The sequence below is a fragment of the Artibeus jamaicensis genome, unplaced genomic scaffold (genome assembly GCF_021234435.1).
Source record: "Artibeus jamaicensis isolate MK-2021 breed Jamaican fruit bat unplaced genomic scaffold, CSHL_Jam_final contig_233, whole genome shotgun sequence".
In the NCBI taxonomy this organism is placed as follows: Eukaryota; Metazoa; Chordata; class Mammalia; order Chiroptera; family Phyllostomidae; genus Artibeus; species Artibeus jamaicensis.
In genome coordinates this window covers 4,544,978-4,572,393 of record NW_026521486.1, presented here as the reverse complement: position 1 = coordinate 4,572,393, position 27,416 = coordinate 4,544,978, and the positions used below count along the sequence as shown (strand labels likewise).

The window sequence follows — 27,416 nt, the reverse complement described above, 5'->3', positions numbered from 1 at the left end:
GGACTAGAGGGTCAGTGAAGAGTGCTCCGGTCCCATATCCTACCATCTACCAATTTGAATCATTTGGATGGTAGACAGAATTCAGATGAAGATCAAAACTTCCATTTTATTGGTAAAGCCCAAGGGAGAAAATGGCTATTATATAAGGACATTGACCTTCCGACAACCTCACCCCAAAATTAAATGTACTCACCCAGTCACAGGCAGAGCTGGACAACCCCAGGACTCCTTTCCCCACCTCCTGGTGAACCTACCATTTGGCCGAGAGTAGACCAAACCATCCTTCTCTATAGACAGTGGGTTCAAGTCAGTGTCTGCTGTAGAGGCAGAGCTGAGTGTATTTCTCCTCAAAGAATCATCTCTTGTTCTAGTCCTCTCTCCTTCTATGGAAAGGAAGTGGACACGGGCAGAGGTGGGTGCTCCTCTGGGAGAGGAAATGTGAGGATGCCCTGAAGTGGTGGTGGTGGTTTGTGTCTCCAGAGGAGAGTGGGACTGCAGGGTTTTGGACTTGCTGAGTAGACTGTGCTGAGGGGAGATAGGCTGCTTCCTCCACCCAGGGTCCCAGTGCTCAGACGCACCCTTAAGCATGCACTTAACAGGTGTTGACAAGTATCAGGTTTGAGGGGGAACAGTGGCTTAGCCTGCTCAGAGCAGTCACGTGTCTCCATCTGGCCCTGCACCTGGAGGTTTGGAACGAGGCTCTCTGGACCGGTTGGTTTTGCTTTCTGTAATTTTCTAACCAGGGTCAGATGGCCTCGGTGCTTTTTCAGGCTGGCTTCTCTGATTCTGGTGCAGCTGCCACATCCCTGGGGAGTCTTGTGGGAGGCAAAGTGTGGACCTGAGACATGTCCTTTGTGCTCAGACTTTGCTTTCTGATTAGGGTGAGAGTGGAATGTGTTAGTTTGGAAACCAGGGAGCCAATTAGTTTTACCAGACTTGAGGCTTTGAGTGAAAGGATCATTCCTACAAGAGCAGATGTTGATGTCAGGTTAAGGGTCTAGGAGAGTGGGAGGTAGGGAGGACAGGGAGATAACCTTTACTGACTGCCTACTCTGTACCAGCACTTGAGCTATTATTTATTCGTCATGACTCTGTAAGGTAGCAATTATTATCTCAGTTTTATAGACAAGAAAACAGAGTCCTAGAGACACTAAGTAACTTGCCTAAGGTCACAATTCAAACCTAAGTCTTTTGACTACAAGACCCAAGTTCTTTCAGTGTCTCAAGAAGCACATCTTGTGAATAGGAGCCATTGTAGCCTGAGAGGCAGTCCCTGGTTTTCCTAATGCCCAGCAGCCCCAGCTCCTCACCCTCCATCCCGGGAGCCCTTGTTGGTTGTATGGGGTAATAGGACAGAGGGTCAGAGAGTGGCATATGGCCACAGCTCCTCACCAGGTTGGGAAGCTGAGGCAAGCTGGCCCACGGCTCAGGGGTCCTGAGTACCTGGAAAGAGGCTGAAAGTGCCCACTGGGTAAGAGTTAATTTTAGCCCTGACTGGTATAGCTCAGTGGATTGAGCACTGGACTGTGAAGCAAAGGATCACTGGTTTGATTCCCAGTCAGGGCACATGCCTGGGGGTGTGGGCCAAGTTCCCCAGTGCAAGGTGCCATGAGAAGCAATTACACATCAATGCTTCTTTCTCTTTCTCCCTCCCTTCCCCTCTGTCTAAAAATAAATGAATAAAATATTTTTTAAAAAAGAGTTAATTTTAGACTGGAGAAGGAGAAAGGGCACAAAGCTGTTAACCTAAAAAGAAAAGACCTTTCTAAGTAGAAGGCAACAAGCGTTTGAGATAAAAAAAGAACAGCTATTCAGGAAGCACTGATTCAGGCAGAAATCCAAACAGGATTCTGATTAGGAGGCAAAGGTGAGGGGTTATGGGAGGGAAGAACAATTACATCAATAGAAGGAAGGCATTTCTATTGGTGCAATAAACGAACATAGTGATACTAATTCCAAACATTGTTGTAAATTTTCAGTCTGGTAGCCATCAGTCTGCTAGCCATAGTATGTACTTTCTTACTCTTTGCAAACAGTTCTTTGGGAAACAATGGTGCTTTGGGCCCAGTTGAAAGGTTATTTTGCCCTGTTTTAACATTCTGAAAGTTTGAGGCTTAAGACTTGCACGGCAGATTCTCTTGGATGGCAGTTTCAACATTGCATTTTAAAGTGACTCCATCTATATTGTTACTGTTTTTGTTTGTTTTACAAGGCCTAGGGTTTGGTTCTAGACTTGCCACCTACTAACCAGGTGTCCTCAGATCAAGTTTTCTTTTTCCTCTGGACCTCATTTTCTCAGCAGTAAAATGAGGTTGAGTGTGTGGGCTCAACCACTTTAAGCTGTGTGCCTTGGAGGCCTTAGGGGTTCTGTGCAGGAGGCTCAGGGCTTGTGAAAGAAGGGGCATGATTCCCCATTGTACAATTCACTAAGATAGTTATCATTCATTGAGTGTTTACCCGGGCCAAGCACTGGTTAAACACTATATTCATTTCTCATCTCATCCTCTCAGCAGCCCAGGTAATCTCTATATTCCCACTCAGCTAGGTTAAATAACCTTGGCCAGGACCACACAGGTGGTAAGTGACTAAGCAAGGATTGAAATCTGAGTCTGCCCCCTTCCCTCAACCATCAGGCGCTATCTTCAGAAGAATAGCACGAGGAGAGTATAGGGTTGTTTTTTTTAGTTTGCTTTTACATTTGAAAAGTTTTGTTTTATTGAGATGTAACTTATATGCAATAAAATTCACTGGTTTTTAAGTGTAGAATTAGGTGATTTCTAATTCTCATGCTATGGAACATTTCCATTACCACGAAAAGTGTTCTTGTGCCTTTTTCAAGTAAATCCCTGCTCTCCATTTCTGACCTTTGGCAAACACCAATCTGCTGTCACTATAGTTTTACCACTTCTAGAATTTCATATAAATGCAATCATACAATAAGTGGTCTTGTATATCTAGCTTCTTTCACTTAGGTTAATGCTTTTGAGATTCATTCATACTGTTGTGTGTATCATTACTTCATTTCTTTTTATTGGTGAGTAAGTAGTCCCTTATGTGGCTGTCGCAATTTGTTTATCCATTAATTTATTGATAGGTATTTGGGACTTCCAGTTATATGGCTGTTATGAATTAAGTCACTCTTAATACTGAAGTACAGTCTTGGTGTGGATATATGTTTCTATTTCTCTTGGGTAGAAACCTAGGAGTGGGATTTCTGGGTCAAATGATGTATTCGTTTTCTTTTTTTTTTTTGAAATGTAATTTTTTTTAATTTATTTTTTAAATTGATTATGCTGTTACAGTTGTTCTATTCCCCCCTTCATTCCCCTCCACCCTGCCCCCCCATCCCCACCATTACCCCCCTTTAGTTTATGTCCATGTGTCTCAAGTCCTTTAGGTTCTATATTTCCCATGCTATTCTTGTCCCCCCCATCTATTTTCTATCTACTGTCTATGCTACTTATTTTCTGTACCTTCTCCCCCCATCTCCTCCTCCCACTCCCCTGTTGCTAACCCTCCTTGAGATCTTCATTTCTATGTTTCCACTCCTGATCTAGCTGTTCTTTTAGTTTGCTTTCGTTTTAGGTGTGGTTGTTAATAACTGTGAGCTTGTTGTCCTTTCACTGTTCATGTTTCTTTAACTTCTTTTTCTTAGATAAGTCCCTTTAACATTTCATATAATAAGGGCTTGGTGATGATGAACTCCTTGAATTTGATCTTATCTGAGAAGCACCTTATCTGTCCTTCCATTCTAAATGAAAGTTTTGCTGGATAGAGCAATCTTGGTTGTAGGTCTTTAGATTTCATGACTTGGAATATTTCTTTCCAGCCCCTTCTTGCCTGTAAGGTCTCTTTTGAGAAATCTGCTGACAGTCTGATGGGGACTCCTTTGTAGGTGATTGTCCCCTTAGCTCTTGCTGCTTCTAGGATTCTCTCCTTCATTTTAATTTTGGCTAATGTAATTATGATATGCCTTGGTGTGTTTCTTCTTGAGTCCAACTTTTTTGGTACTCTCTGAGCTTCTTGGATTTCTTGGAAGTCTATTTCCTTTGCCAGATTGGGGAAATTTTCTTTTATTATTTGTTCAAATAATTTTTCCACTGGTGGTTGTGTCTTCCCCCCTTCTGGTACCCCTATAATTCGGATATTGGAGCGTTTAAAGATGTCCTGGAGGTTCCTAAGACTCTCCTCATTTCTTTGAATTCTTGCTCCTTGACTCTTTTCTGTTTGGCCATTATTTGCTTTCTTCTGGTCCACTCCATTGATTTGAGTCCCAGTTTCCTTTTCATCTCTATGGGTTTCCTGTGGAATTCCATTTATTTCCCTTAGTTTAGCCTTCATATGTTTCTCTAATTTGTGGCTATAATCAACCAGATCTGTTAGGATCCTGATGACCAGTGTTTTAAACTGTGCGTCTGAGAGTTTTGCTATTTCTTCGTCGCTTAGATTTATCTCTGGGGCTTTGAGGTCTTCCTGTGACATTTTTGGTCTGTTCTGGCCCTTTAAATGTGAGAAGCGGCGCCTTGGACTCCCAGGTCGCTGGGTTGTGACGCTGTATGTGGGGGCGTGGTCAGAGCGGGGAAATGGCGGCGCCCTCTATTGCCGCAAGCCACGGGGACCGCTGGGCCCCGGTCCAACCGCCCACTCCCTCGCCTGTCCGCTCGCCCGCAGATAGGCAACCGCAGTCAACACGCAGCACCGCCTCCCCACTGTCTCCTCAGCAGTCGCTCACCCGGTGGGTTGCTCGGTCGCTCACTAGGTCCAATCCTGGGTTTGGAACCCGTGCGTCTGGATTCGCTCGTCTGGATTCCGCGCCTGGGTCCGTCCGACCGGAGTCCTCCTGTGCAATCCCTCACCAGAGGCCGGTTTTGCCCCTTACCGGTCGGGCTGAAGAATTTGTTGTTAACGGACTTCCGAAAAGTTCAATTTTCCGTGTTCTGGTTGTGTTTTCTGATGCTAATATTTAGTTGTCCCTAAACTTGGTTGTGTGAGAAGGCACGGCACATCCACCTATACCTCCATCTTGGAGGAAGTCCTGTATTCGTTTTCTATAGTTGTGTAACAAGTTACCACGAACTTAAGGGTTTAACACAACAACCATTTATTATTGCACAGTTCTCTACATCAGAAATCTGGGCGGGCTCAACTTTGGGTCTCACAAGGCTGAAAATGAGGTGTTGGCTAGCTTGAGCACTTGCCTGAGATGTCTGGGAAAGAACCTATTTCTTCCCCTGGGGCCTCTTCTAGCTCTTTAGGATTGCCCACATTCTTTCTCACATGGCCCCTCTTCTCACCAGCAGTGAATGTTGATCCTTCTCACATTTCTAGTGTCTCTGGTTTTTCTGCCACCAGCCAGAGAAAACTGCCTTCTCCGGCAGGGCTGGTATGGATTGATTAGACCCACCCGAACAATCTCCCTTTTATCATCTAATACAACATAATCATGGGAGCAACATCTGGGAGCAAAGGTCTTGGGACCATCTTAAAATTCTGTCCACCACATACACTAAGTATATGTTTAACTTAATAAGAAACCATCAAACTATTTTCCAAAGCAGCTGTACCATTTTACCTTCCCAGAAGAAGTAAACAAGAGTTTCACTTGCTCAACATTCTGGCCAACATTCTGTATCATCAGTCTTTTTAATTGAGCTGTCGGTGAGTGTGTAGTGATACCTCATGGTGGTTTTAATTTGCATTTCCCTAATGACTTTGATAGTGAGATCTTTTCACATGCTTATTAGTGCATAAAATTTTGTTTGATGAAAGGTTCATGTACTTAAAAAAAAAGTTGAAACCCACTAGCTAGGATAAACTGTGAATCTCTTAGATCTCTTGGGGGGGGCACAGTCCATCTCCTCTGCTGAAACAGAACAGTCGCTGTAGGTAAATCATCAGCATAAGCATTGTGCTCTGTGAGTCGGTAAGAGATGAAACAACCAATCACAAATCTGAAATTATGAAATCCAAATTGTTCTGAAAACCAGATTTTTTTTTCTTGGTTGGCACCAAAATCCATTGGTAGCAAAACCTGACATAAACATCTGTGTTTTTTGTTTTCTTGCAGAAGGACCCTCTGTTGTCCCATGCCTGTGTCGGCTGCCTGGAGGCCTTGCTTGAATACCTGCACGCCAGGAATCCAGATATGGGTAGAAACCCTCCCATGAGGGAAATGGGGCAGGGGGGCGGGCAGCCTCTGTCACCTCCTGCTGCAGACTGCCATCCCCTTGTTCTGCACATCACACTAATTTTGTTCAATTCTTTTAACAACACTGCATGCAGTGTTGTGTCCAGTATGCAAATGAGGACACTGAGGCTCAGAGAGGTCAGGCAACATACCCATCACAGTCACGAAGTTCTTAAGTGGCAGAAATCTTCCTGTTGCCTGCCTCCCTCAATAGTGGGGTACGTGGTATCCCTGAGCCAGGCCACAGAGGTGGTTAGAAGCCCAGGCAAGAAAGAAACTTCCTTGGGTCGCCTGTCCAATACTCTGCCTCTAGCTGAGTAGCCCTTTTTGAGCCAATAGGAGAAGGTCCTTTTTAGTAATGTTCCAAGATGTTTGGAAAAGCAGCACCAACAGCCCATGGTGACTGGTGTTTCCTATAGCACTACATGTGGCCTCCCAGCCCTGGAATCGGTTTTTGCTGTTTACCCTCCTGGATGCTGGAGAGAATTCTTTCCTCAGGCCTGAGATCTTGAGGCTCATGACTGTGGTAAGTGTAGAAAGGATGGTCTTGTGGTCTGAATAATGTCATGAGTTGGATGGTCCTGAGGAGGCCAGGGTCACCTTAGTTTTAGGTAACCCTAATCCTCAAAAGGTAAAGGGGGCTGGGTAGGCCTTCACCCTGCAAAAAGCCTTCACTCTGCTCAGAGAATTCCTCTCAAGGCCCACATCTCCCCACCCCAGAAGAGCTGGATATTCTCATTCACTCCCTCATAAAACATTGACCAGAGCTGGCCTGCCTCATGCCAGGTCCTATACTAGGGACCAGAGATGCTGATGAGCCAAATGCTCTGCCTTTAAGGATCTCTGTCTAGAAAAGGAGATAGAGAAGGAAACTATAGTTAAAGTGTGACGTTATTAGCGGTTGAGTAGAAGAGATGCTAAGGGACTGGTTCGCAGTAAGTGCCCACTGAATAAAGAACAAAACATTTGGAGAACTTCCGGGTTAGTGAACACTTAGAGATTTGGGGCGTGGAGCATCTGGTTAAGCATGGAAGCTGTGTGTCCTTACAGCGTACCTTGACCTGTGCATCTCTTCCATTTGGCTGTTCCTACGTTATATCCTTTTTATAATAAATTGGTGATCCAATGAGCAACAAAGGCCCAGAGAATTTAAATAATTTGCTTAAAGTCCACACAGAGACTTTCTGCTCTCAGGCAAATCAGGGATTCTGGCTGCTTCTACCTCGTAGCTCCACTGTCTCAACACCGGGGCTCCATGTTTGGTGCTGAGTGGCAAAGGAAGCATGGAAATGGCATACTGGCTCCTGCCTAACTACAAATGGATGTTCCAGGAAGGAGGGAAAAGCAAGGTGTGAATGAGTAGTTGTAGTGCCTCCTACAAGCTGTCATATAGTAGGTGCTCAATAAAAAGCAATGTTTATAAAAACAAAAACAGCAAGCATGTCAATGACAGTAAAGTGGATCAGTGAATAAATCAGTGCCAGGTTGGGAAGAGAATAAGTGACTCTGAAGAAAGGAAGTACTCTGCTAGTGCTGGGAGGAGGAGGTGAACAAAAATGTAGTCAGCACGAGGAGCCTGTCTTTAATAAATTGAAAGAACATTATTAGTGAACATAACATTTTAGCTGAGGCTTGAAGGATTAATAGGCAAAGAGGAGGAAATGTAACCCAGGTAGTGAAGTGAGAGCAGAACATAATGAGCCTATGGTGGTATGTTTGGGTAACCACACATAGTCCATTTTGGCTACAAGTGTGAGGTGCAAGGCCAGGAGTGGGGGGTTACTGAAGGGCCACCTTTCTCAGGGTCTGAAGTCTGCCTCATTTACTCCACTCTCCCATGACACAACCCCACCCCTGCTCACTAACTCTGACCTCCTTGAAATCAGGGTGCTGTGGGCTACAGATCTGCATTCTCAGCCCAGCACTGAGCACAGCAGGGGTGCAGGCAATGTCTGTGAATGGAAATGCTGAATTGTTGCACGTTTGGGGCTTCTTGTGCCAGTTTGTGCGGTTCCAGAGCAGCAGCATCCTCTCTCCCGAAGAGGTGGGTCTTGTTCTGCAAGGCGCAGCTTTGGCCGACCTCTCCACCCTCGCGAACACCACACTCCAGGCTCTGCGTGGTTTCCTCCTGCAGGTGTGTAGGGAGGGGATGCGTGTAGTTACTGAGGCTAGACCCTTCATACCCTCATCTCTATGGAGGGCGGGGGCTCTGGCCACAGCAGCCAGTGGTGAGTCAGGAGTACAGGTGGTGGAGGGTAGAGGGCCTGTGTGGAGTAGGCACTGAAAAGGCCTGTCTTCCCTGTCTGCTTCTTCCCTCAGGTCCAGAGCATGGGCCTGCTGGCTGATCGTAGCGTGGCCCAGACGCTGCAGGCCTCCTTAGAGGCCCTTTCCACCAGTGCCTCCTCCACCCAGCCCCCGCTGCAGGACATGCTGTATCCTTTCTTGCATCTGGGAGCTTTTGGTCTGGGCAAGACCTGTGCTATGAGCTACGCTATGAGATGCTGTGGCATCATACTGCAGGACAGAGAGGTGCACTGTCCACAGCTTTGTCCTCTAAAGCAAGGAGGGGTCGATGAGAATAATAGTGATAGCAATGACAATGACTTGTTCTGTTTATTAATAAAGATCCTACCAAGGGCCAGTCACATTACATGTACTGCATCTCATCCTCATAGCAGCTAGGAGTATTAATGTATTTGTAACTTAGACCAGAGAAGTTAAATGACATGCTCAGGATCACACAGTGGTAGCACTAGGATTTGATCATAGATTTATTTGTTCCCAAAGGCACATCACCAAACTATGGAAGGAGCTAGTTCTTCCCTAGGAGCTTTGGAGAAAGTTGCCCAGTGCAGTTGGCACAGGTGCTTCCCTCTGTCCAAGATGGTGCTGGGTGACTGGCTTGTTCCAGAGGGAGCCTGGGGTCATGGGCAGTGGTCAGAGACCCTCTGGGGGTTGTTGTGGTGCTCCAGAGACACTTTGGTCAGGAGGTGTGTGTGTATGTGTGTGGAGGTGCTTGTTCCCCATCCTACTGGCTGCCTTCCTGGCCCTCTTTCCTTTGTCCATTGTGACAATTACCTAGCCCAGGTGTGCAGGTTCCGATTTTAGAATCCAGCCCACTCCAGCCCAGGAGCACCTCTGTTCATCTGACGGTTCTTATCCTTTTGGGGCCCTGGAAGTGTGGTTCTTCCATGGTTGGCTCTACCTCTCTGTTGTTCTACACTCATGTTTTGCTGCCAGCTGCCTGGGAGGGGTGGCTGTATCCCTGTCCCACATCAGAGGCTGACCCTCAACAACTGAAGACCCAGAAACAGAGAGGACTGAGACCTGGAGAAGACAGTTGGGGCACCGTGGTTTGGGGAAATGGATGACAACTGGAGCCATTCATCTGGAACCATTTACTCATCAAGAAATAAAATGATAACATTCACATGCCTGCGTGAAGTCTCCAAAAACCTTTCACTCTCACCTATCTTGGCCCCTTCCAGCTGTTTTTTTAGTCAGGATGGATGGCCTTCTCAGGAAAAGAGGGGGCGTGATTTGTCCTAACAAACACAGAAAAAGCACCACTGCTAGCTGGGTGCCTCAGTTGTACCCAGAAAACAGTATCAACCCTCAAGGCTGGAAGGCCCATGAGAGGCCATGTGTTCCTCACTGCTGTTATTCAAGTGCTCTCAGAGGCATTCTACCGGCTGCCTCACCTCCGGTGGAGGTGGAGAGAAGTAATTTCCAGGCAAGGAAGCTGAGCAGATCAAATTCTCAGCCTTCCTAGCTGAGCGGAACTGTACCAGCCCAGCCCTTCCCTGGCTAAAGTAGGGCCTCTGTTCCTTTAACGGCTCTCTTTGGAGCTTCTAAGCCTGCGCTCTGTAACTGCTCACTCCTGTTCCGCGCTCAGCTCACGGGACCTGTAGCTCCTTTCTAGAATACCTGCCTGCGAGGGCCCCAGTGCCAGGAACTGACCCTACCAAAAGTGGTTTTGACTCCGTCCTAATGAACGGACAGGGAAGCCCCGTATACACAGGCCGGAGGGGCGAGCGGGGGATGCGCCAACTCCACACTGCTGGTTACTTAAAAAAAAAAAAAAAAAAAAAAAGTGGTAGTCAACGACCCACTAAACTGATTTTGCCGAAACCCTGTCACGTGACGACAGTTTCGGGGAGGGCGCAGGGCCCCAGTTTGCTGACGCACCCTCTACGTTGGCGCCGACTGAACTTCCTCCAATCCGATCTTTATCGAGCTCCACGCGCCGGAGCCCCAGCGCTGGGTGGACGGGACACGGCTTTAGAAATCCTCGCTCGGGATCAGCCTGGAGACTCGCGAGGAGGAGCCGGAAGTGAGGTCACTGTCGTGGGCGTCGCGGCCCGCGTTCATTGGCCTAGAGTGGCGCGGTGGGCGGGACGGCGCTTGGCGGTCCTCACGCTACCGCTCCTTGGTAGTGTGGGGTTCTACTCTCTTGCGGGTGTCCGGGCGGATCTAAGAGCCGCATTCTTAGGGCCTGCGGCTGCCGCTTCCCGCATCCCTGGCCTGGTAGGTTGGGGTCGGGTCCCCGACAGGTAGGCTCCCAGTGGGTGTGGAAGAGAGAGCGAGGGCCCTCGAACCGGCTGCAGGCAATGGGAGTTATGACTCTCCTCCTCCTTTTGGAAAGATTCCTCTACTCCCGGAGCCCCTAAGGCTGGAGTCAGTATTCGGGGTCTGCGAGCCCAGACAGCTGGCTCAGGCCCGGCCCGCCACTACCACGCTACTCTTGCAGAATGGGTTCAGAGTAGTTCGAGGAGCCAGAAAGAGCTCTAGGGACGCACGGGCCGGGAGCAGGATTGGGAGGCTGGAAAATGGAAATAACGGTAGGGAAGACAGACCCTTCCCCACGCAATCTTGTTTTTTTTTTTTGCTTTTCTTTCCCACTCTTCCCCTACTTCAGTCGTCTGCTGTCTGATAATCCCCCGCCCCCAGGTTCTCTTCCATCCTGTGTCCGGTTCCCTGGAGTCTTGGGTGTGACATTGGAAGGTAGGGGTTCTGGGTGAACTTGGACTACTTTTCATTCTCTCTGTTTCAGTTACATCACCTGTGTGTGGTCCGGAGGGTTCTCTCGGTGACCTCTGCAGGATCTCACTGTCAGTAACTGTGCATCTCTCCCTTGGGACAGGTGTCCTGGTATAACAGTGACCTTCTCTGGGATAGTCTATGCTCATTTAGACTCTTGGTTTAGCCTGGGAATGGTTGAGTGACTGGGCAGTTACCTCACTTTTCTGTGCCTTGGCTTCCATGTTGGTGAAATTGGGCCCCTGTCATCTGAACTGAGGCCATATCTGACCACCGTATTTAATATTGCACACCACTAACTTCCTCTCATTCTTCTGTGCTTGTTTTACAAGTTTAGTGGTTATCTCTTACTGCTACTAGAGAAATAACTGCAATGAGTGTAGGGAGTTTTGTCTTATTCACTGGTGTATTCCCAGCTCTAGAACAGTGACTAGAACATGGTAGGTACTCAATAAGTAATTGGGGCATTGTTGCCTGGATAGGAGTAGGTGTTGCTTGTGGTGCCTGAGGTTCCAGAGTAACATCCCTTTTAGCCCAAGACTGTCCTGCTTCCCTTCCTGCTGTGTGTCCCTTCCTTTATGAAAAAAGTCAGGAAAGGAAGGAAACACTAGAAGTTTCACACCCCCTCTGACTGCCTGGGCCTCCTTGACCAGATACCTTCCTGGGAGGCCAGGATGGAGGGTGGGGGGTTGAGAAGGAATGATATTGACCAGCCTCTTATCCCTATTTTACATTGAGGAAGCTGAGGTTCAGAGAGGCTGAGCAATTTGCCCAATGTTCCACAGGAAGAGCTAGGGTTCCAGCTCAGAGCTCCAGACGCTGAGCCCCTTGCTCTAAGCCAGCATTCCTGCATCACTGGCATTTATCTTCTCTCCTGCCTACTGTCCCATGGTCTTTATTTTGTCTGCTGGTCACAGGCCCTGGGCTAGGGACTGGGACTCCAGGGCTTCCCAAAGTTGGGTTCTTGGTACTTGGAGGCTATGCCATGTCAGGGGAAGTTGCCATTCATTTCCTCTGTTTTACAGAACACCAAACTCCAGGTCTCCCTTTGTTTCTCTGGGTTACTTGCCTAGCTCCAGGGTCGTGGATATGGACCTCTTTCAGTTCCTGGTCTTCCTGTTTGTCCTGCTAGTGTCTGGGACAGGAGTCACAGGCTCCCTGAGGACCTCCCTGGACCCGGGTCTGGAGATCTGTATCCTTGAGCGTTGGAGGTGAGGTTCATGAGATGTGCCTGAGAGGTCTGTAATGAGGTCTTCATACTCACAACCTCGTGGGGCATCCTAGGGATGGATCAGGCCCAGCTGATGGGAACAAGGGAGAACAGGTAAGGTAGTCTCATCAAATCTTGATCAAGTCCACTGTCTTCTGAGTCTCAGTTTCCCTATTGTGTTCAATGGAGAAGATAAGGCACATCTCAGAGCCACGAGGGCTCTGAGAATTACACATATGTGTCTAGCACCTTGTGGGTGAGACCCTGGGCAGGGACTCAGGCACTGGTATATTGGGCCACATACTATGGGCCAGGCCTTGGGGGCACAGAGATGAGTCAGGAGCAGTCCCTGGCTTTGAGGCCTTCATAGGCCTCACACTGTACTTTGTGATCAGTGCTTTGATATGGAACGTGGGAGAAACACGGTGTTCTGATTTCTGAACTGGATCTTGAAAGAATAAAGACTCATAGAGAAGGGTTGGAGGCATAGTGTGCAGTGTGAGCAGAGGAGCGGAGGTTCTGGGCGTAGCAAATGGTTTTAGAAGCTGGTGGAAAGACTGTGGGGAGGAGTGGGCAGGGGCCAGGTCCTGAAGGGTTGTATTCGGGCTCTTGGGTGTGGGACCCTTTGTGAACTGGACAAATGATACATTGTAGGATGCGAGGACTTCCCAGTTCCTTACTTCCATGGGGGGCTGGGCCTCAGGCACGGGCATCTGTGGCCTTTGCAGGTATTTGCTGGTCAGGAATGGGCCCTTTGGGTTGTGACCACTGGATTATCCAGGCAGGAGTGCTGGTGCCAGCTCCTTAACCTGATGCTGCTCAGACAAGAAGCTGTTTGAGGTGAAGCGGCGGGAGCAGCTGTTGGCATTGAAAAACCTGGTCCAGCTGAATGATGTCCACCAGCAGTACAAGATCCTTGATGTCATGCTCAAGGGGCTCTTTAAGGTACATACAGGCATGGGGCAGTTCATGGCAGACCTAGTGTTTGATCTGGGAATTTTTGTATCTTTGATCAACTGAAGGAAGAATTCCTTAAGGGGATGGGGTTCGGTGGGGAAACTACGTCCACAAAAGATCTGAAGTAGAGTTTAAGTAAACGGGGCTGTGGCTGGTCTGTGAGGCATCTGCAAAGCCACTCAGCCAGGTGGGGTTCCCTCAGGTGCTGGAGGACTCCCGGACAGTGCTCATCGCTGCGGACGTGCTGCCAGATGGGCCCTTCCCCCAGGATGAGAAGCTGAAGGATGGTACGGTCTTCCCAGTCTCTCCCTCTCCTCCCTCCCATCTCTACTGGTTTTTCCCCTTCTGTGTTTGTCACTCTTCTTTTCTCTCCAGGGTTCCCCTTTGGTGGATAGGCACTTAGTATGTGGTTCTCCAAGAATTCCTGGGCTTCAGGGCCAATTTCTATGTCCCTGATACACATGTGTTCCTCGGTGCAGCCCTCTGCTCGGAGCAGGGGAACCAGGAAGGAAGTTCTGCCCACTCCCACTCCAAGGATCCTTGCCTTCTCCACCAGCCTAGCCCTAAGGACACAGGTGGCAAACACAAGGCCCTTGGGCTGAATCCCGCCCTCCACCTTGTTTTATCTGGCCTGGTGCCTTGTTTCTACTTGGTGGCAGCGCTGAGCATCTTGCCCCTAGTTAAGGAGTAGTTACATTTATACAGTCCTAAATTACATTCGGCCCTTTGAAGGCAACCGCAAGGCTGTGTGGCTGCCGCTGAAAATGAGTTTGACACCATGCATAAGTGGATAGAGAAGGCAAAGGTTGTTCCCTTTACAGAAAAAAAAACGGGCCTACTGAAGTGACTGGGCAGTGGGGGCAGTTGTCCACACTCTTTACTACTGTTCTAAAAGCCCCAACCCCCTTAAAATTTTTTTTTGAGACTACTTGGGACAAACATCAATAAGTAAGGTAAAAGAATATTCTGTGTCCCTTTCCTTGTAAGGTAAAAGAATATTCTTTGTCCCCTCTTCCAAGAATTTCTCTCCAGTGGTAGTTTTCCCAGTAATGGGTAACATTTTAACAATAAAATGTCTTAGATTACACTGAGGGAGGTTGGAAGTAGCCTTTGTGTAGTCAGTGGTGGACGCTTTTACAGATATCTCTCATCTCTGTAACTGAGGAAGTTACGCATGTCTTGGCTCTTCAACCAGGCCAACTCCTGAGTTCAAGATTGTTCTAAAGCAGACCCCGGGGTCTGGCCCCCCTTGTCTCAGACCCAGCTTGGCATATCTTTGGGGGGCCTGCTGATCTCTGTGTGTGGCCTGGCCCATGCTGGAGGGCTGCCTAGGCCTGATCTCCAACAGGAGCTGCCGCCAGGGCTGGGTCTACACTTACATTTCATGCCAGCCTGGCTCGGGGGACCTGCCATCATGATGGACGCTGAACTCAGTCTGAACTGACTGACCTATTGACCAGAGGAAAGCTGTTAGTGGGGAAATAGGTGAAATTCAAGTAAGGTCTGGGGATGTGTTGTGTCGATGTTTATTTCCTGGTGTAGATTGTACAATGGTCATGTAAGATGATAACGACAGAGGAAGCCAAGTGAAGGAAATTTGTGGTGTATTATGTAAGTCTAAAATTATTTCAAAATAAGTACTTAAGCCTTTAAAAGAAAATAAAAACGAAAGAATATTTTTAAAAGGCAAACCCTGGTATGTTCCATGGCCATCCTACTCGACCTGAAGCCTCACTGACGCTGCGGTTGTGCTAACACCAGGCTCTGGACATTTGGATACCAAGTTGCAGCGAGTAGGCCCCAGCAAAAGCCTCATGTGACGCATCTGCTTCCCTGTGCAGAGTGACACCCTCCTTTCATCCCCACAGCAATGAGTCCTCTAAGCCATGCAATACAGGGGAAAGAGCAGGGCCTTGGCAGTCACAACGGGGTTTGCAGCCCAGGTTGCCACTCGCTTTCTCCCGTGTAAAATGGGAACAGCCTCCCCATCTCCCTCTAATGGTCATTTGAGGATTCAGTGATTTGGTGGATGTAACGCCCTTAGCACGGAGTATACCTGTGGGCAGCAGGCATTGGTGCTTTCTCTGCTTAGTGGGTTTGTTGGGCTCCATTCTCTGGGAGGTGCCTGGGGCTGGCCAGGAGGGCAGTAGAAGGGCATCTGCCCTGGGCACTCATCAGGGTCTTCTCGCCAGCTTTCTCCCAAGTGATGGAGAACACGGCTTTCTTCGGTGACGTGGTGCTGCGCTTCCCAAGGATCGTGCACCATTACTTTGACCACAACTCCAACTGGAATCTCCTCATCCGCTGGGGCATCAGCTTCTGCAACCAGTCGGGTGTCTTTGACCAGGGGCCCCACTCGCCCATCCTCAGCCTGGTAAGGACTGGGGTGGAGGCAGTCCGGAGCCCTGTCTCCCAGAGTCCCATGAGTCTCGCAGCTGCCTGCAGCTGGGCCTGAATGTCAGCCCTTGGTTGTATTTTCTGTGAGCAGCCTTGGGGCACCTTGAGGTGCTATCCTAAGGGGTTCTGTGCTGATTTCAGTTGCTAGGGGTCATTCCCTAGCCCACATCTGCCCAAGTCTTGGGCCCTGGGTTCCAACATGGAGGGAGTGCCTCATGGGTGAGCAAGATGCAGGAGAAGGCAGAGGATGACTAGCTTTTCCTCATCTGCAGATGGCCCAGGAGCTGGGGATCAGCGAGAAAGGCTCTGACTTCCAGAACCCATTTAAAGTAGATCACACAGAGGTGAGCTGTGGGGGCTGTGTCCATGTTTGTCTGCCTCTGCTGGGCCTTGGGAAGCCAGGTCCTGCAGGGGGTTGGGTGCCTGAGGTGGAGCCTGAGGGTCTTAGACTTGGAGCCAGACAGGCCTGGATCTGGGTCCGGGAACTGTCACTCACTCACTGGTGCCTGCGGGCTGCTCCTGTGTTAGCCTCGGGCTGCCTGTCTGTTCACGGCATGGGGACCCCAGCTGTAGGGCAGTCAGAGGCTGTGAACACTCCCTTCTCCGTGTATAGTAGACATGGCATAGCAGGTACGTGTGAGGGAAGCCAAGGTAGGTCAAGTCATGCTCTTCTCTGTCACTGAGTCTGTGATCACCCAGCCAGGCTTCTGTCCTACATTCTTGTATCTGTGTCATCCTAGGGGGCTGAGGTGGGCTCTGAGGGCTGGAGGCTATGGGGTAGGATGACAGGTAAGGGCACACACAGTAGAGGAGACGATCAGAGGTGGCATGGGGACAGAAGGGCAGGAAGGAAGGGTTGGAGAACTGGACTCCTCAAATCACAGGCTCACCCCTGGTGCAAGAAAGGGAGAGTGTCAGGGTCTGCAAGGAGCCTCAGATTTTCCACCCTGCTTGCAGGCTAGCAAGCCAGCCTGCTACGGTTGCATGGATACTGACAAGTCAGAGACATCAGAATGTACTATAGCACAAGCAGTGTCCAGAGTAGGGGCTTGCTCATGTTGGTTCCTCTTGTTCCCTGAGTCCCACAGGAGTGACAAGAGGGGCCCAGGTAGATGCCACACAGGCAGTGGGTTTACATCGTAGCTGAAGAACACCAAGCTTGGCACATTTACCACTTTTATAGTGAACATTGCAAGGGGGGGGGCGGTGTGTGGTGAAGACACCACCTCATCCTTCAAGGTTCTCTGCACACACAATCTTGAGAAATGGCCCAGGTGCAGAGTGGTCAGGGCTTTGCATTCTTGGTGCATCCAGCAAGAACATGCAGGGACATGCAGGGCCACATGGCTATCTCCCCAACAGTCAGCCCTTCAGCCCTGCGTGTTGTGGCTTAACTCGGACTTCCAAGCGAATGTGTTCTCCGTCTCTTAAGTTGACCAATAGAGGCTAGGATCGAATTTGTTCAATTTGTCTCCTACTGCATGTAGTTAAGGCTGCCATCAGTACAACTAAGCAGCAGGATGAGGCCAGCCTGCAGTATCGATCTCAGCCTTGTGCTCCAGGGTCCCGGACTCAACTGTGATCAGTTTTGGGGGAACCAGTAGGTCTTACTCTAGACAGTCAGATGTGGTCGAAGGCCAGTCTCTATTCATTATTACCCACCCAAGAGTTTAGACTGACCTGCTGGTCTTCGTTGTTATTGCCAGTGATTACAAGGGCAGTAGATGGAACTGCAGCGACCCTCGACCCCAGTGGAGAAATACTCCGTGGCCCACTGTCTCCCACGTGTCACACTGGATATGGGACACCCTTAGATTGTTTGACTTAATCCCAAGTGTCACTGTGCAGTTGCAGCCTCTGTGGCCCTACATGACAGAACCCCAGGCCATTCAGGCATCAGGAAAAGGAGAGGGGTTTGGATCGGGCAGATTGAAACAAAGCTGTACTGGCCTGTATGTCTGCACAGGGTCACTCGGGGGCTGCCTTTGATGGCATTAGGCACACCGGAGTGGTTCAGTACTGACCGTGTCCACGTCAGTTTTTCTGTCACATGCTTGAGAAGGACACGTCCAGCAGCTGGTCAAATGGTCATTTGCAGCTGCAGATGGGGTTCAGTGGGGGAACTACATGCACAAAAGATCTGGTCAAATGCCCTTGGCTTGGGCAGCCCCTGGGACTGTTTCGCCAAGTGGCAGTGCTGGATCTAAGGCACAAAAAGGATTAATTGTTCACATTTCCTTGGACCTAAGGCGTTATGCTAGATGCTGGGATTATCGCTACAAGACCGGTGTGTCACATCCTGGTCATCCCCCACTCTCACCTAGACCTTTGTCTAGAAGAGTCAGATGGGAATGAGACAAGGGCATCTTTACAGCATTTGCAGAGGCATATCATATCTCCATCTTGGTCCACGTGGGCCACTGTGGGGGCACTTAGCAAGGAATATACTCAACCAGTGGACATTATCCTAATGATCTTGGGCCATTCTGTTCCGACCTGGGACTCCAGGTCACCAAACCAGAAGTGCAGAGTGGGCTTTGTGCCAGCCCGTGGTGGCAGGTGTGCTGCCATATCCAGTACAGTGACGCCTGCCAGTGCTAGCTCGATCCGCCGTTTGATGCTGTCGGTCTCATCAGAGAAAGGGCCTCACCGTGGGCATCTAAGCGAGTGACACAGACTGTCCAGATGTTTCTATGGTTAACAGCCCCAAAAAGGGATGGCCGTCTTCAATGTGCCAGTCTGTAGTCTTGTGGGCAGCAGACCAAATGGTAGGAGACTGACAACAGCTGGTAAAAATGCAACACGCCTGGTCACGAGGAGCATTGTCTAGGTAAAGGTGACGGCTTTAATTCAGATCATTGGCTGGCTGGCCTTTGTGGCAGCTGGTCTTTCATCCTTGTCGCAAGGGCTGATGGCTCTGCCACCTATAGACAGCCGTGTCAGGGGTCCCTCACTGCACTCCCAGGTTGATGATATGCTAGGTCTCTGTGTATAGTTGCGCTCTATTGTGGCAGTGGCGAAAACCTACAAAGCAAAATCAGAAAAGGGCAAAGGCGCAAGGGCGAAGTTAGAGGGGAACCAGGCACAGGCTGCCCGTCCCCTCCCAGTGGAGTCACAGGGCACACTTAATTCCCCCAGCAGCAAGTTGTGACAGCACATTTGAAAGTTGTCTGTTGGGGAAGCTCATTAAAGACTAATGCCCAAGGTTGTTATTGGGACTGGTCACACAGGCACCCTCTGCCTGGCACACACCAAAATTCCAGACTCCCGGGAGGAAGCAGGCGTTCAGCATAAACCACGGCTCAGGCCCTGTGAGCTGCTCTTGTCGGTCGGAGTGGTGGGACCCCTCCCAGGATCCCAGGTCCCAGATGCCAGGCACAGGCCAACCTTGGAAGCAGGCCTTTCAGAGGGTAGCAGTGAGGCTGGCTCCGCTAACCCTTCTCTGCAACAGCACCATTGGCTAGTAATTCGGCTGAACTGTCAGTGGACCAGGACTGAGTATTCAGGGTAGTTTGTGAGTTTAGGGTTCCGTTGAATCAGTGGTTTGTCACCCCTTCGTGTAAGCCCAAGATAACGTGTTTGGTCAAGGCTGCTCACACCAATCACAGTCCTGTTAAATGGACCTGGTAAGGAACAGTCAGCGCTGGGTTCTCGGTGGACCTGGCAAGAACATGCAGGGACGCTTAAGACCACAGCAGATTGCCTTTCCCAATGCAGAGTGCCCACAGGGGTGCCATATGGCTGTGACACTGGCTGTCCTCACCCTGCAGATCATACATAGGTGCCCTGCACAGGTAGGGGGTGAGAGTGTGGGCCTCAGAGAGAGTGGGCTCCAGGTAGGTTTAGTTTAGCTTCATCGTAACGTGCCCACTTTGCTTGGACAGAACCAGAGCCGCAACATGCTTTCCTTACTTCTTGTCTAGGGACAGCCCCAAGGTTTTACACATTAATTTTTTTTTTAATTTATTGATTTTAGAGAAAGGAAGAGAGAGAAAATTGCTTTGTTGTTCTACTCACTTAAACACTCACTGCATGCTTCTTATATGTGCCTGGACCAGAGATCAAACCTGCAACCTTGGCATACCAGGATGATGCTCTAACCAACTGAGCTAGCCAGCCAGGGCTTACACACTTTTATGTCCATCATGGACCGGTCTACTGGCATAGCCCAGGCTTGCTCAGCTCCCATCATGCACTTTCTCTACACTCACGAGTGTTCCAGGGGCCTCCCCCACTGTATGCAGCTATCACAGGCTCCAACTTGTGTCAGGCTGAGTGCTGGCCATTGTCCCTCTCCCTGCCCTTCAGATGCTGATAGTCTAATGGGGGAGGATGCAGAGAATCACAGTCCCAGTCCAGCGTGATCACTATGTCAGTGGAGGAGGGAAGTGATGAGCGCAGGACCCCTGAGGGGGCCTGGCCCAGGCCTCTGCTGGTACCTGGGGAAGGCGGTGGGATAAGTGAGAGCTGCCAGACGTACTCAGGGAAGACCTTCCAGGCAGAAGGACCAGCTTAAAGGCTCAGGGACACGGCCCGTTCCTTCATTCCACATTTAGTGAGCACCTACTGACTCGCTGCTGCTAGAGAAACAGACCAGCCCTACTCTTGCTGGGGAGGACGTTCTAGTTGGAGGAGACAGTCAATAAAAATACACTATGACAGGTGGCAACCATGGCTGTGGGGGAAAACGTGGGGGGGATGGTTAAGGAATCCCGGGGTAGGGTGGAGGTACAGTTAGTTGTCTTGCATGACGGGATGCAGAGGGTCTCAATGAGAAGATTGGAAGGAAGTAAGAGTCAGCGTGTTGTCGGGGATGGAAGGAGAACTTTCGTGGCTGAAGGAACAGCAAGTGCAGAGGGCCTGAGTTGGAAGCTTGTTTGGAGGAGTGAGGAGAGCGAGGAGGTGAAGTCAGAGTTGTTGGCCAGGTCACCAGGCCCTTGAAGGGCATCCAGGAGCCTTGGCATTTACCCTGAGAGACGTGGAGAGCAAGCAGGGTGATTGGCTCTGACTTACCCCTTTAAAGGATCTAGCTGCTGCGCGGGATCTAAGGGAGTAGTTTGGGGGACCAGGGTGGAGACAGGGACACTGGTGAGGAGGCTCCTGTGCTTGCTGCGTGGGAGTGGGCAGTGGCTTGAACTGGGTGACAGCCGTAGAGCTGGTGCGTATGGTGAGATTCTGGTTCCGCTTGAAGGCAGAGCCAGCAGGACTTGCTAAGGAAGCAGATGTGCAGTGAGAGAGAAATATTAAGGATGACTGGAAGATTGTAGGCCTGAGCACATGGGAGAATGGGGCTGCCGTTTTCTAAGATGGGCAGACTGGTGGGAGCAGGCTGGGGGCTGGGTGGGGAGCCAGGCTTTGTTTGTGGACCTGGTGAGCATCTGAATGGAGATGCCAGGGAAACAATTGGCCACATGACTCTAGATTTCAGGGGAAGGGCTGAAGCTCAGATTACAAATGTGAGTCATGCATGCAAAGAAAATGTCAAAATCCGTGTCCAGGAGGCCATCATGGGGGACGGGGGTCCGGAGGGGAGGGTCAGGGCAGATGGAGAAGCAGAGTGAGGGCTGAAGCCTGAGATGTGGCTGCAGTTGGAGTTTGAGGGAATGAGGAGGAGCTAGCAAAGAGCCCCAAGAAAGAACAGGCAGTGTGAGAGCAGTAAACCCAAGAGTTGTTTCCCTGAGGTCGCGTGAAGACAGTTGCAGGAAGGAGTGATGGGCCCATCAACCCCGATGGAGAGGTTAGGAATGCAAGGCCTGAGGCCTGGGCACTGGATTTAGCAATATGGAGGCCATCAGAGATCCTCACAAAGGCTATTTTGGTGGAAGGGTGAGGACAAGAGAATGGATTTCCAGAAGATAAAGGGAAAGGAAGTAGACACAGGAAGTGTAGCCAACCCCTTTGAAGAGTTCGTTTTCCCAGGGAACACACCGGTGGGAGAGTAGCTGGGGAGCAGTGTGGGCCTGAGGGGAATTTGAATTTAGTCAGTGGAAGAGACTGGCACGTCTGCATATCGACAGCAATGACTCATGAGGGAGGAAGGACTGATGATGGCATGGAGATAGGAGGGGGGCCCGGCCTCCATCACCAGGCAGCACAAAGGGCCCACTTGAGCTTAGCACCAGAAATTTAAAGTAGACATTAGCCTGGGCTCCCCTACTGAGGCTCAGCCATCTGGGGCCCAAGGGGCAGGGTCCTGACTGACTTTTCCCCAGCCAGAGCCAGAAGTTATCGGGGTGGCCTAATGGGTCTCCTAGCTCCTCATCTCCCCCAAGAGGACCAGTTAACTCAGAGGGACAGGAGGTAGAGTGTGGTAGGGGAAGCACCGTTCGTGAGGACAGGGCTGCTGCAAGGGTGTTGGGGAAATTCAGCCATGCCAGGTTGGGGGCACATCTGGGACATATTAGTGGAGGTGCCAGGTGGACACTTAGGTATGGGGTACACATTTCAGGGGTAACTGACCATATAGATTTAACAGAAGCCTGGGTTTGGAGAGAGTATGGGGAAAGGAGTGCAGGGCCTGGGGTTGCATTTTCAGAGTACCCCAGCTGGAGTACTCTCACCCCCATCCCACTCCTGCTCACCCTGTGTTCCCGCTTCCTCACCAGGCATCACCCTCCACTGTCCAGTCTTCTCTTCCTCCCACCTGCTTTCCGGGGCCTGTCAGTTTGACTTGTGACCCACCTGCCTCCTATGCACTCCTCACCTGGGCAGGAAGGCGGGAGGCATGCTGTCTCTCATCCTCAGTGGTGCGCAGCCAGGGCTTGGGGGTGTGGTCCGTTGCCGGGCCCCGTCACCCTGGGGGGAATCTGTTTACTGTTTCTCTGATGCCAGTGCAGGTTCACACATCGGCCCCTGTCACTCACCCTGTTTGCTGTTGGCCTCTCAGGATCCACTAGCAGTTGTCCCCAAGCCCATTGAACCATCTCCATGTCTGTGGACTCCCTGAGGGCAGGGCCCGTGTCTAACCAGCCTTGCTGTCCCCACAGCCCGCAGTGGCCTAGCTCACGGGAAACTGCTGCCAGCGAACTAAATAAGACCACTCTGCTCTTGCCCGCAGTTCATCTCTAGCACTGACCCTCTCCAGAAGGCCCTGAGAGAAGAGGAGAAGCGCCGGAAGAAAGAGGAGAAGCGGAAAGAAATCCGAAAAGGCCCGCGGATCTCGAGATCCCGGTCTGAGTTATAGGCCCATTGTAGCCCAGGGTTCAAGAGGCCAGGGGGAAGAGGAAGAGGCAGCACGGCCAAGGTGAAGCAGCGCTGACTGCTTGGTGGTGAGAGCTGGCCCTTGTGAAGGGAGGCCCTGTTTGCTTGGCCCCCTGGAGCTGGCTTTGAGGCCCAACTGAAGAGGCTGGGCTACAGAGGGCTGGATTTCCTCCCAGGGGCTTCCCTGGAGGGAGCGTGGAGGGGACCTTCAGGGGACACTGTGCTGCAGATCTAACCCTGTGGAGATGCTGGGGGAGGTAGGAGGGGTCCAGGGCTGTACCCTTCCAGCGGATGAGGACTGATGGCCGGCTGGCTGCTGCCCTTTATGGGGAGGTAGCAGAACCAGGCTCCGAGCCATGTGTGGTGGTGCCAGTGTCACTGAGCCACATGGCATGAGTTCCAGCCCCCTGCAGAGATGCAATAAAAGCCAGCCAACCCTCTGGGCAAGTCACAGCTGGTTTGGGCCCCAGGTAGCTATGAAGCCCTTTACCAGGTGGGTAACCAGAGGCCCTCAGAGACGTACTGAGCACCTGAGAGTATGTTCCCATCTCATCAGGAGAGCCCCAGGCCCTTGGGAGGTGGGGGAGGAGGGGCAGTGAAGCAGGGCCTTGGTTTGGCCCCCTAATCCCTTCTTAGCACTGTCCTTGAAGGATCAGTGTTGGAAAGGGACAGGAAGGGTCCTAGGAATGTGTTTATCCAAAGTGACCATGGAGCAACATGATCTCTCTCCTCTACTATCTGGGGACAGTCATAGAACAGGCACAGGGAAGCGTTAGTCTATTCTCTCTGGCAATGCTGGGAGACCCTCAGCCTTTGGGCAGGGGGTAGGGGGACAGGCTGCAGCTCTGCAGAAGGCTATGCTTTGTGATGGCAAAGCTGCTCCAAGCTTGATTCATCAGACGGTGAGCTCTCTGGTTCAGGATGCATGCGAGCAGAGACCTGTGCCACAGGGCAGGGAAGGCGCAGAGGCTCTGAGGGAGCAGCTGCCCTTCAGTTGTGCTCTTCCCAGGGAGAGGAGGGAGGGGCTCTGGAGGGAATTCTAGCTCTGTCTCTTTGACCTTGGCAAGCCAGGGCCTGCCTCTTAACAGGGGAGAGATGTAACTTTCCTGAACCCACCACCACTACCACCACTATCAAAGCCCAAGGGAGACCCAAGTCTTGTCTCAGCCCATCAGACTTGCTGAGTGAGCCTGGCCCACCTCTTGTCTGTGCTGTGGCTTCATTGACCAAATGAATTTGATAATGTCTGAATTGCTTGCCTAGCCCTTCTCCAAGGCTGGGGTCTGCCTTTTCAGTGACAGGTGGCCTTCTCGGATGGTTCTTCATTGTTCTATAAATTTGCTAAGCACCCACTGTAAGCACAGCCAGAGAGAGGGGTCCAGTCTTCACCTCTGCCCTATCTGGTACCTTTATGCTCCTGGGCTCCTCCTAACACATCTTCCGCCTCTCTCCATCTTGGTCGATATCTTCCTCTCCATCTTCAAACCCCATCTGACACCATCAGAGAAACAGACAGAATCACCTACTTCCCCTTTCTCCTTCCTGTTGCTGCACTGTTGATTGTTGTGGTCACTCGTTCCTGAAACTCCACCTTGAGTCTTACTGTACGCAGAGCCTGTCCACCTCCCCCGCTGGAAGCTGTAGAGACCCAAGGGTACTGTTTGTCCAGCCTCCTTGCCTCTGGGATTCAGTTATGTGGCTGAAATGCCATCACCAGCCTGTGTGAGTGGCGCTGGTAGAAGCAGTGGCCCCAGGGGTGCCCAATGATGTCTTCAGTGTTGCTTTTAGTGTGGTCTTAGATTTTGTTCCTGTGTTGAGTTTCCAGGCCTGATCTGAGACACCCATGGAAAGTCTTGGAGTTCCCAATATCCCCTAAGGCAAGTCTTCTCATCAGTGGCACTGTTTACACTTGGGGCCACATACTTCTTTGCTGTGACTGTGAGGAGGGCTGTGTGTATTATAGGATACTTAGCAGCATTCTTGGCTGCTCACTAAATCTGTAGTGATCTCCCAGTATGACATCCAACCACATCTCAGACACTGCTAAATGTGATATGGGAAACTTTGAAAAACCTCTGTTTAACCTTTATTTGCCCAGGCGCCAGGCGCCCTAGAGAGAATGATGGGGCCGTCTGGGAGGGCGGGTGGCCAGATAGTGAGGACTGGAACTAGCACCCCTGCTGATAGAACAATTATCACATTCTGCTTCTGTATCCCACATTTGTCACTTAGACAGGAAGACCCCTAATCTATATATTCCCCAAGAAACTTTTGTTCGGGGCTCAGAATTTGGAGACTTACTCCTCTGGGCCCATGCACTTTAAGTAATAAACCTCGTACTCCAGAATCCCTCGGTGTCTGGTCGCTTCATTTTCCTATAACAGGTGTCCCCTGGGAGCAAAGCATTCCTGGCCTACCCACTACCCTTCTTCCTCCCTACTGCAGCCCCCATCCTCCTCTGCCGACTCCCGTTGCTGCCCACAGAGTGATACTGTTGATCCGCCCAGGCTTCTGGGCCACCGTGTTGTCCTGGTTCTCTGCCCTTGGTCTGAGCCTGCTCTGTCTCTTCCTGATCCATCTTTCCTCACCTGCGCCTTAAATAAAGAGGTTTTTGTTTGTTTTTTGGGTTTTTTTTTTGGTTTAGTCTCCCCCGTGCTCTTCTTGACAGCTGCATCCTCTAATACCACAAAGCTCATGGCACTTGTCCTGTTGCTACCCGATAACCCTCAGTCCTGATGTTTCAGCTTATCCAAAATCAAATGTATTTCCCACCCTAAAGCCTCACCTCTATGTCAAATCATGGAGTACTCACTCTTGCTTAACCCTGGAAGGAATGATATCAAAGCTGAATCCAGAAAGATTAGTGAAGGAGGGAGAAGGGAACAAGTTCTGGGAACAGAGGCCTGTCAGTGTAGGCATCAAAAGTAGTGAATGGAAAAACATGCCAAGTTCTCTCTATGACCTCTAGCAAGTGCCCAGTCCGTGGTTGGTATCTGGACATAATGGTCATTTAGTGCAGTCTCTTCCTTTCCCAGATGAAGAACCCAGATTCTGAGGAGTGACTCGTTGGAGGCTGGTCCACCCTGTGGAGTCCGTCTTGGTTCTCCCAGCCAAGGCAAGATGCCAGCTCAAGGAGCTGTTCAGTTAGGTGAGGTCCAGGCCAGAAGGAGAATGTCAGTACTTTCCTGAGGCTGGGTCTAGTGCCATCATCTTCCATAGTTTCTACGGAGCTTCATTTATGTTCCCTTCAGGCTGCCTCGCTAGGAACCGGGGCCTCTGGGCAGGTCCAACTGGGAGCTGTGGGAACAGCTGCAGAAAGGGCAGTGCTGTGTCCACCTACTCAACCTGATGCTCCTGCAGCCCTCTGTGGGGGGTAACTGAGACTGGGGGATGGGAGGGCACTGGACCAAAGTGAGTCATAGGGTGGGCCAGCAGATGGTCACCTCCACAGTGTAGGGAGCCCTGTGAGAGCCACTGAGAGGCGCAGTTGATGGTCACACTGTCCAGCTCAGTGCCAGGTCCAGAGCAGGGTAGCAGGGTTTGGTTTTCTGTCTCAGAGTGAGACTGGTGTAGTGAACACCAGCTCTCCAACATGTAATAATGAGAACATTCTTGTCTTTTTTCCCCAAAGTAAGACTTTATTTATGTTATACAAGTGTATTATAAAAAGTATATTGAACTATCAAGAAGAAAGTAAAATTCACCCTAAACCCACTGTTCCCATAACCTTGACTGGCACTCAGCTGTTGGGCCTTCTATCCGTTTGCCTTTCATGTGAGCAAATAAATCCCTGTTTTTTCTATTAAAAAGCTACCTTGTGTGGGCACTTACTATACTGCGGGCACTTATGCCAAGTGCTGCTGGCACAGCTGCTCCTGCCTCGGGGCCCTGGTCCATGTCGTCCATTGCCTCAGCCACACCACACGCGCTCCTCTCCTCATAATTGTAGTTTCATCTTAAATGGCAAAGGCCCTTCCTGACAATCCCACGTCAGTTTCATCACACCTGTTACTTTCCCTTGATCACTGGTACTATTATGTTACTTATTTTGTTTGTTTGACATCTGTTTTCTTCACTGGACTGGAAGCTCTCAGAGGGCAGGAACTATTTCCTGCCACAGAGGTGTTCAACAAATGTTATGAAATGAATGTGCAGGTGACCCTCACAACTATGAGAGGGCACTATTTCCATTTGTAAAATTTTTAAAATTTATCTTTAGAAGGGAAGGGAAGGAGAGAGGGAGAGAAATATCAATGTATGGTTGCCTCTTGTGCATCCCCTGCTGGGAACTGGCCTGCAACCCAGGCACATGCCCTGATGGGGAATCAAACCATGATCTTTTGGTTCGCAGGCCCATGCTCAATCCACTGAGCTACACCAGCCAGGTCCATTTTAGAGATGACAAAACCAGGGCTTACAACAGTC

General features: G+C 50.4%; 2 protein-coding genes and 1 long non-coding RNA gene across 10 annotated transcripts in view; 2 read left to right on the top strand and 1 right to left on the bottom strand.

The window, feature by feature from the left end:
- The window catches only part of MEI1 (meiotic double-stranded break formation protein 1), a 68,470-nt gene extending 58,931 nt beyond the window's left edge, over positions 1–9,539 (top strand). The window contains exons 27-31 of the mRNA XM_053662195.1: positions 6,068–6,149; positions 6,607–6,713; positions 8,190–8,321; positions 8,507–8,619; positions 9,428–9,539. Of these exons, the coding sequence (XP_053518170.1) occupies positions 6,068–6,149; positions 6,607–6,713; positions 8,190–8,321; positions 8,507–8,619; positions 9,428–9,473 (480 nt within the window). The 3' untranslated portion in view covers positions 9,474–9,539. The remainder of the gene's footprint in view (positions 1–6,067; positions 6,150–6,606; positions 6,714–8,189; positions 8,322–8,506; positions 8,620–9,427) is intronic.
- Positions 7,745–10,580, bottom strand: LOC128626904 (uncharacterized). Its single transcript, XR_008391012.1, has 2 exons — positions 10,376–10,580; positions 7,745–8,315 (listed from the first exon to the last, which is right to left on the bottom strand). It is a non-coding gene; the product is annotated as an uncharacterized LOC128626904 (long non-coding RNA).
- Positions 10,563–25,578, top strand: CCDC134 (coiled-coil domain containing 134). Of its 8 annotated transcripts, none has more exons than XM_037160360.2 (8): positions 10,563–10,714; positions 11,138–11,191; positions 12,301–12,419; positions 13,261–13,382; positions 13,597–13,681; positions 15,587–15,768; positions 16,064–16,135; positions 22,849–25,578. In XM_037160360.2, the coding sequence occupies exons 3-8, from the start codon at positions 12,317–12,319 to the stop codon at positions 22,972–22,974; spliced, it is 690 nt and encodes a 229-aa protein (XP_037016255.1). In that variant the 5' UTR covers positions 10,563–10,714; positions 11,138–11,191; positions 12,301–12,316; the 3' UTR covers positions 22,975–25,578. The 8 variants fall into 8 exon arrangements, with proteins under 8 accessions (XP_037016255.1, XP_037016253.1, XP_053518173.1 ...); XM_037160358.2 differs by having other exon boundaries at positions 12,253–12,419; XM_053662198.1 differs by having other exon boundaries at positions 11,106–11,191.
- Positions 25,579–27,416: the final 1,838 nt, after the last annotated feature.